General features: G+C 33.8%; 1 protein-coding gene across 1 annotated transcript; it reads left to right on the top strand.

Moving 5' to 3' along the window:
- The first annotated feature begins 2,519 nt into the window (after positions 1-2,519).
- LOC137640181 (facilitated trehalose transporter Tret1-like) lies at positions 2,520-9,241 on the top strand. The gene is made up of 5 exons (XM_068372707.1): positions 2,520-2,776; positions 3,184-3,357; positions 4,788-4,922; positions 6,142-6,560; positions 6,829-9,241. Exons 1-5 carry the CDS (start codon positions 2,560-2,562, stop codon positions 7,270-7,272), a joined length of 1,389 nt encoding a protein of 462 aa, XP_068228808.1. The 5' UTR covers positions 2,520-2,559; the 3' UTR covers positions 7,273-9,241.
- The last annotated feature ends 569 nt before the right edge of the window (positions 9,242-9,810 follow it).

The following is a 9,810-nucleotide window of genomic DNA, read 5'->3' on the forward strand; positions in this document are numbered from 1 at the left end:
AAAGAGAAAGGGATCGAGTTAATCAATGCCAAACTATTTCTGTGATTTAAAGAAAGTGAAAGGAAACCAGAAAATCAACTTTCACAAGTTAACAAAATAATAACTTTTGGTGGTTTTATTACGAAAATAACTTTTGGTGGTTTTATTACGAAAATAACGTTTGGTGGTTTTATTAAGAAAATAACTTTTGGTGGTTTCATTACGAGTTGTCATAGTGAGTTTATCCTCATTACCATTACGTATCGTTATAAATGTGCAGTTTGACCTAAAACTCCCAATTGCAAAAGCAGGGTATCTCATACGCAGCAACAATGGCATACTTGGACCTCAGGGCAGATTTCTTTGTTAGTCCACAGCTTTGAGGCAGCTTTCTAATGTCCGCTTTCGAATCGCTAACGTTACAAGTCTAAGATTTAGAGTACAAATTTCATCCCTACCGTTTATAGTTTAAGAAACGTAATTAATAATAGATTAGCCTATTCAATAATAGTTTAGTTCTTATAAGATTGGGAACAAATTTATACGATATCTTTTGATTATATAACATAACCATTTTTTTCCGGTGAATATGTTTCGTTGTCCATTTATGTTTTATTTTTTATTTTTTAAATAATGCATTTTGATCCTAATACCTTATCTGTATAGTTACTGTATGTCCAACTGCCACCGAAAAAAATTGTCTTGGCAAAAGGAAAATTAGGCTAAGAGGTGGAAGTTTGTTAATAACACTTTGTATAGAAGAATGACTTTCTATAACACATTTTGTAATAGCAATAGGGATACATTAAAAAAATTCTAATAGATATAGGGCATCCATTGTCGCTTCCTGTATGAAATATTAAAAGATACACTGTTTCCAGTTGCAAATTTATTTTTAGGGTAGCTGAAATTCAAAAATATCTTGGCACAAGACAAAAGCCTCAATTCAAAGACCATTCATTCTATAATCTTGACGTGAATCATACATCCCAACTCTCTGATTACTGATGTGAAGGACCTAACTACATAATGGATGGTTTCCATCTAGCTTGGTGCTTGAAATGCACTCCCCACATCGCTTAATTTTACTCGGTCGCTGTGCAGCCAAACGTGAACAGGGCTTTGTTTATGCAGTCGAAGCATTAGCGACTTGTCTGTCTTCCTAGACTTCCCTTTTATTTTGTATCCAAGAAAACATCACTCTCTTTTAGTAAAGAGATTCTCAATAAAAAGTCAAAGTTTTCGTTGGCTTGAGTCACTTTTTCGTCTGTAAGACCATTCCTCATCTCATAAGAGAGAAATACAGCTCTCACCTTAAAGGGTTTCATAAGACGCAAGTAAAGAAGCCAAAATCAATTCGTAAGTAACCAAACACACTTTGGCACAAGCAAGCTGGAAACGTAATCGATGTGATAAAAGGATCACGGGTAAATCAGTCATCTTTGTCATGACTTATTGACATTACTGCGGCTAAACCTGTTTACTGTACGGCAGGTACATCTCTGCCCTGAGTGCCCTCGTGTTTATTGTCATCCTCGATAAAGCCTTTACAAGATCACAACATTCTTCCACTACTTAGCTAATTTGATGAACATCCCCCTCCCCCACACACACACAAAAAATATAAGTTTTACGTAAAAACCATTAAGGCGGCATTTGTCATCAAGCAATAAACTTAAAATTGTGGTACAGCGGCCAATCCTCTCCTATGCCAACTGCGTCACACTTGTAAATAAAAAAAACTGGTTTTCGACCAATTGCTTATATCCTATTGCGGTTCTCGTCGTATATAAAGTCTTTGGAAGCCAAAGTCCGATTGCTGGTGTGTGACTATTTTTGGCTCTACACTAATGTTCTTTAACGGTTGCATGATCTTCAAATATTCTGCCACTTACCTATGCAAATCAAAGTAAAGCAAAACACGTTATATGTACGTATTATATTAATTGAACTTTTTTTTCTTTTTTGAGACACTTGCTAAATGAATTATAAACTATGAGATTGAACCATCAAGTGATTTTCATAATTTGGGAAATTTTAAAGATATAAAAGAATAGAAACAATCAGATAGAAATGTTTGCCTTTTTAAAGCGGATAATATCATATTGAAGGATCATAACTGAGAGAAGTAAACTGTAAACGAAAGAGCGCTTCACAATAAAAAAGATTAAATTTGATAATGGTATGTTTTGTTAAGAGGATTACAAGGTATAGAATTCGAGGAAAAAAGTTAATGATTCTAAGTTTGAGGACTTCTTAATCTTCAACCCTCAGATATTTATTATATCACTCTCTCATTGTCTACCTGGATAGCTTTATTGTTTACGATTAATTGATTGATTTGAAGTTTTCTGGCATCCTGACATCGAAGGTCACTGACGCCGATATCATTTATGTTTACGATTGAAAATCAATATCTTGAAACTCACGTCAAATAACAACGATTGCTTTGGGGTCTCATCACTAACAGCCATAGAGAGGTATAGTATCAATAATCAGAATCCTTTATCTGCTCAGATATTTCAATAATGTACTTACCTCCGACAGGTGTTAGCAGCGATATCCGTCTCCATAGGATCTATGGCAGTTGGCTTCAGCGCAGGGTACACATCTCCAGCTTTGGCCTCCATGAGCAGCGACAATTCCACCAACTTCAACGTCACGGAAGAAGAGAAATCGTGGATCGGGTCCCTGATGCCCCTCAGTGCTCTCACTGGCAGCATTATCGGCGGGTACTTCATAGATGCGCTAGGAAGGAAGATGGTTATCTTAATGTGCGGACCCCCATTCATTCTAGGTAAGAATACAGAATATTATAAGATTTCAGATTTTCAATACTGTTTCAGCTTAATGGTTATGATATAATTTCATACCAATAACATATCCTGAAAGTAAGGCATAAAGATATTCAGAAAATTTAATGTAGGAAATTTGTCTTGGATACTCTCCTCACGAAAAAAAAAAATATTTTAATGTAGTTAGGAATGAAGTTTCTTTAATCTAATTACGATGTAAGTCACACCACCTAAATATAAGTTCAGCTGCTTAGCATTTCTGATACAGGATAGAAATTGTTACAATTTTATAGGTCTGGCGTGTCTCGTGTCCTAATGTAAATACCCACTATGTTATCGAATATGCCTGTTGCATCATAAACTATGATTTTGTATTGGCTTATATATTACCTCATAACTTCTATTACAGCCTATTTGCTGATGGGTTCTGCGGTGAACATCTGGATGATCTACGTTGGTAGAGCCATCGGAGGCTTCTGTATAGGTCTCCTGACCCTAACTCTGCCCGTTTACTTGGGAGAGACCATCCAACCTGAAATAAGAGGGATATTAGGTCTTCTGCCAACTACTTTTGGTAACGGAGGTAAGTTATGGGGATCTTCGAGTTATACGACTTATCTGTTATTTCTTCGCACAACCGGCGTCAATGACCTCAGATGTCAGGATGCCTGAAAACTTTAAATCAATCAATCTTCGCACAATAAGCGAGTCTTGCTTTGTATGGTTTATCATGTTATGTTCTCTCAATGTGTGATGTAATTACTTTTGGTTATGTACAACATTTTGTCCATAAATTTAGCTTATTCTTATTACGTAATTTAACCCACACCAGGAGACCAGTGATTCTGCCAACGAAGACGATTAAATAAAATGATTCATTGCTTTTCTTCAATAAAAAATGTAAAATAACGTGTAATATAAATAGAACTTCCAAAGGAGTTTTTAATATTTTTTTAATATACGGTACGAGATCCTTTTTTTTTTATAATCCACACACTAAAGCTGTATTAGATATTTCCATAATTTCATTGCTGAAATATGTTTATCAAGTAACACATCTTAGTAAAGAAATATAGACTTTAAAGATCTTGACACAAATAATCTTTTAATCAGCACCGTCTCAGTGGGAAGAAGAGGCTGCTAAAAAATTCGTTATACCTTTGTGTTAAGAATCGTTGGCAATATTCCAATTGCTCTTTATCTAGATGAAAACCCGATTGCATGTACTTGAATAGCATTGCTTATATTTCATGTAATTATCGGATAATATTGAAAAAATATCCTCTACAATTGCTATATCGCATGTCAGTAGACAATACCACAGAGTTAATTCTAGAAATAAAAAGAAACAGTCGTTGCAGTAAGGACCTAAAAATCTTTTCTCGAAACAGGATACAATATATATATATATATATATATATATATATATATATATATATATATATATATTTATATATATACACACACACACACACATATATATATATATATATATATATATATATATATATATATATATATATATATATATATACACACACACACATATATATATATATATATATATATATATATATATATATATATATATATATATATATATATACTGTCTATTAATTAAACTGTTTCTGTTCATCTAACATAAATTGGAAAGAAATACACTAAACAACAGAAAAAACACGTCATTAACAATTTGTAAAGATGAGATTCCACTCAAAACATAAAATTAATTGCAATTACTATATGAGAAAACTTAAATTAACAGTATTCAAAAGAAAGAACCATTGCAGGCTCGAGTAGCTAGCTACCCACAGCATCCTCATAAAGAAATAAAAATATTAATGGGACATATGTTTCATAATAATAATAATAATAATAATAATAATAATAATAATAATAATAATAATAATAATAATAATACCACCTACAACTAGAAGTATATTAGGAATTCAAGCATTTGTCACAAGAGCAATGAAGTAATTCAATTTGTCATTTGTTTTTTTTTTTTTCCAGGTATTTTGATATGTTACTTAGTCGGTTCTTACGTGAACTGGTGGTGGCTGGCGTACGTGGGTGCTATCATCCCTGTCATCTTCACTGCTCTGATGTGCTTCGTCCCCGAAACTCCCCGATGGTACATTTCAAAAGGTAAAATGCAGACTTTGAAAGCTATTATGTAGTAACAAGAAAATAAATGCACACGGAATGTCTTGTAGAGAGAGAGAGAGAGAGAGAGAGAGAGAGAGAGAGAGAGAGAGAGAGAGAGAGAGAGAGAGAGAGATAATTTAAGGTTAACCCTTCTCGAGAGAGAATTTTAAGGTTAACCCTTCTCGAGAGAGAATTTTAAGGTTAACCCTGAGAGAGAGAGAGAGAGAGAGAGAGAGAGAGAGAGAGAGAGAGAGAGAGAGAGAGAGAGAGAGAGAGAGAGATAACTTTAAGGTTAACCCTTCTCGCTTATAATCAAACATGCTTACATATCTACAGCCGAAAGGGGGTGGTGCGTTAGCATTAATAGAAATAATTCTACAATGTGAATAGTTGCTAATCTATCCGTTTTTAGAATAAGGCTCACTACTACACAGCATTCTAGAAGTTTTGTTCTTGTTGTGACCACATTGTGTAATGATCTTCACGATGTGTTGGTTGAATTGGTGGAACTTCTGACGTTCAAACTTGTTGCATTCTTTTTTTTTTTTTTTTTTTTTTTTTTTTTTTTTTTTTTTGACCATGTTGACATGTCTCGTTTCATAACAGTTTATATATAACTCATCTATTTAACGTTGTTACTGATCTTAATATACTAAAAAAATTTTACCATTTATAGTTTATTCGTTCCTTCTCTAAATCATTTTATCACTGGCTGCTTTTACAATTGGAACACTTGGGCTTATAGCGTTCTGCTTTTCCAACTAGGGTTGTAGCTTCGTTAGTAATGTTAATAACAATAAAGCTACCCAGTCAGTCTCGGTTATTAATATACAAACTGGAATTAAGCGCCTTGATGTTATAAATAAATAAAAAATTCGTTTTCTGATATTTTAAGAAATAGAAACGCGCACCGCTCATTCAAATTAACAGGAATCGCAATATTATTGATTGATTTTGAAATATTATCATTTATGAATATTGAAATATTATTACATGTTCTAATGTAGTTAAAATCTACAAGAATCTCCCGGCAGTTGAGGTATTACATTCATGGCATTATTCCATTCCGTTATTATGACTTGTGGTTTCACATTTTAAAATCATAAAAAATTTATACACTATTGTATAATATACATTTATATAAAATAGCTTATATGTGAGCATTCCAGTTATATTCTCACTTTACTTACCTCAAGACTAAGTCATCTGTTTCTCACAGACCGAGTGGAAGATGCAGAAAGATCTCTTCAGTGGCTTCGTGGTTCCTCTGCGGATGTTGAGTTTGAACTGGGTGCCATCCAGGAGAACTATGAGTTAGCCAGACAGGATTCTTCTTCTTTCAAGGACATCCTAAGCAGGCAATACGCTCGTCCATTCCTCCTTTCCATGGGCCTCATGCTCTTCCAGCAACTCTCCGGCATTAACGCAGTTATCTTCTACACAGTCGACATCTTTGAAATGTCAGGATCAGCTATCAGCGGTCACTTGTCCACCATTATTGTTGGAGTCGTCAATCTGTTGTCAACTTTCGTGGCTAACGCTGTCATTGACAAACTTGGCAGGAAGATTCTGCTATACGCTTCCAGCGGCCTGATGGTTGTGTCCCTCGTGTCACTAGGGTCATTTTTCTATATCAAGGTAAGTCCCTGGTATTGCATGATACACTCAATTCACATTTAGTCCTAAAATAGTTCCTTATTTTAATACACGAGAATCCTTGCAAGTTCAATAAGCAGTCCTTAGTTATATAAAAAAAATAATTGTATAAATACGTCTTCTAAATAATTTTCTTGAACTAATCTGAAACTTATGCTGAAAATTAATATAAAGTACAAATATATTTTAGGTCATCAAAACAAATTTTTTCTCAAAATGATATTCACTAATACATAATTTTCTTTCACAGTCCTATGCAGAAAACATCCCTGTTACGGAGGAAGGTTATGCTGAATGGCAAGAGTCCGTTAAGAATCTTGCATGGCTTCCTCTGGTGAGTTTCATGGTTTATGTGATAGCCTTCTCCTTGGGCTGGGGGCCAATTCCTTGGCTCTTCATGGGAGAAGCCCTTCCTGCCAAGATCAGAGGTCCTGCAGCATCCTTGGTTACAGCTCTAAACTGGTCTTGCACCTTCATCATCACGAAAAGCTTCCCTGGCCTGCTTAAAGCCATCGGGGCCTCTAGTGTATTCTTCTTGTTCACTGGTATAATGACGCTGGGTTCCCTGTACACAATCTTCTTTGTTCCTGAAACACGTGGCAAGACTCTGGAAGAAATAGAGGAAGAGCTGTCTGGAAGGAAGAGGAGAAGGAACCGTAAAGTCAGCACTACTTCTGGAATATACATGAAGTAGAAATTTGATCCAAGTGCCCAGTGTGTTTCTTCGAGCAAATAAGATGCTGGCCATTCCTGGCCCATGTGATTGCTTATATCAACAAACCTTCATTGGAGATCACTTTCCAAGGGTCTTGATTCAGCGTTCCGTCCTTGATATGTAGGCATTTATCACTTTTTTGTCTCTTACCTGAATGTACACATACACTGTTAGCTATTGAGTCTGCAAGCTGAAGGACAGAAGACTTTTCAAAATGACAAACTAAATCCTAGATAAGAGTAAGATGATTATGATCAAGCATGACATTTTAATCGCAATTAATGGAGTCTTCTAGCAAGGATGAAACAGATGCAGTGTACATACAGCGAGGTATTTCCAAACCAAATCTAGCCTCCTTAGAGTGACAAAATATTTTCCGCGCCCTTACCAGGCGATGGATTCGTGGTACTGGCATCGACGAACCTGAATAGTGTGATAAAGCTACCTAATGAATTCGCTTAAATCATTCAAGAAAAGACACCTGCACATACCACTATGAGTTTCTTATAAGGTGACTTCTTTGAATCTTTAGGCAGAACTAATGGCAGTGACTGTTTGAAAGCAGTAATTAACCTTTGTGTCTTCGTGTTATTAATATGTGCAGTTCGACTAATATGCCAGATTTCTCGTGTCAAACAGGATTGATCAACTGCACGTCCAAACATAATGGAGTGAGTTTATTAATGCTTGTCTACTTTAGTGCCTTAATGTATGAAAATACATTCCATTTTAATTACATATGAAACGTAACAATCAAACCAAGATTCATGGTTACTGTAATATAGATAAATTGGTTGAATTCCAAATTTGAAACAGCAATATTGATTTTCTTTATTTTGTTTGATTTGAGAAAATACAATAATGCTTCGCTAAAAACACTTTCATTTTGAAAACATTGAATATTTTTTTTTCTAAAAAAAAAAAAAAATGTCAATCAAATAGGAAAACATCAAATCTTGCTGCACCAGTACTTCCTTGACTTTTATAATGAACCAGAAAAAAAAATGCAGCTTTAAGAGGAAAAAAGGACACCATAACCTAAATAGAAGCCTGGAGGATTTTAGTGTTCATAATAATTGCCCGATTGTGTTTTTTATATTATACTTTAATGCTGTTTTAAGCTTTGAATTATTATGATACTGCATATGAATAGTTGTGTTTGAGAATGACATATATATGTACAGTATATTATTACAAAATAGGTTTGTGTTAAGGTTTCAAAACATATGGCTCTTCAAGTGAATTGTCTTTATGTTAAGGATTTATTCTTGGTCTAAAAAAATATATTTCAGTAGACTGTCGTATTTCAATAAGGAAGCCTAATATGGAATTTTGAAGTTACAAAAATGAAGAACATGAACTATATAGCAGACTGATATGGAGTAGATCATATTTTCTTTAAACATAAATACCCCCACAGTCCTGACAGCACTAAGAATCCATATTTTTTGCAAAGGAAATAAGACAGAGAAAAGCTTTGAAAAATGTCGTGTGATTCCAGCCAATCTTTTATTTATTTATTTTTTTTTTAATTAACCTATGTGCTTGCGAGAATATTTTTCAATCACATCATTGCCTCTGCAGCTATAAATAGAGGCATGGTAATTGTTATTTGATAAAAATATAGGCTTACCTTGATTTTGGTTGACCATGATCCTACTAAATTTTATATAATCTTTCACAATGATGTTTGACTTTGTCGGATTTCAAATGGAAAAATAAAACCAAGGTTTTAGTATTTTTGTATGCTAAAATGTTCGCACTTGAAGAAGGCAAATACTGTAGACCAATATGTACATAAAATATATATTTCCTAATTACTACAGAGCATTCAAAATTTAAAATATTTGGTGATTTTGTGCCATATTTAGCAAATATAACTTGAAATGACGCTGTAATGTGATATTTGTAATGCAGAATCTATTGAAATACAACTTTATAAAAATTTTGTCTAAGTTTATTCTTCGGGTTTTTTCTTAACTTAAATATACTTGATGATCACAGTGGAGGTTTCAAGAGCCGAGTTTTTCCGGTGTAAGTTGAAGGTGTTTTTTTTTTTTTTTTTTTTTTTTCCAAATACTTTTTTTAGGGAAATTAGTATAAGGATTTAGATATTTTATAAGGATTCAATGAAAAAACAAAATCGACGAATATAGTGAGAGGTAAAATTTGGTGATAGGAGTTTTCAAGAATTCTATGAAATAGATTTTTTAAAATTTTTTTGGGATGAAATATATTTTTTCCCACTTGATTTGACGATATGTTTTCTTGATGAATCGTAAAAAGATTTTTCCAAGGACTCGATGGCTGTATGATGGAAGTTTTTCTACAGATTTGATGAAAGCAAGTAATCTCTAATGAAATTTAATCAAATAAAATCAAGAGCAGTTGTTGGGAGATTAATTGGAAGACGTCTGATAATCCAAGTACCAGATAAATTTAGTCCTTCAGTATCAACAATGAAGGAATATGCAAGAAATTTGAAGGATATGGATAAGTTCATTGGATTTGAATTCC

This window comes from Palaemon carinicauda, chromosome 4 (genome assembly GCF_036898095.1).
Source record: "Palaemon carinicauda isolate YSFRI2023 chromosome 4, ASM3689809v2, whole genome shotgun sequence".
In the NCBI taxonomy this organism is placed as follows: domain Eukaryota; kingdom Metazoa; phylum Arthropoda; class Malacostraca; order Decapoda; family Palaemonidae; genus Palaemon; species Palaemon carinicauda.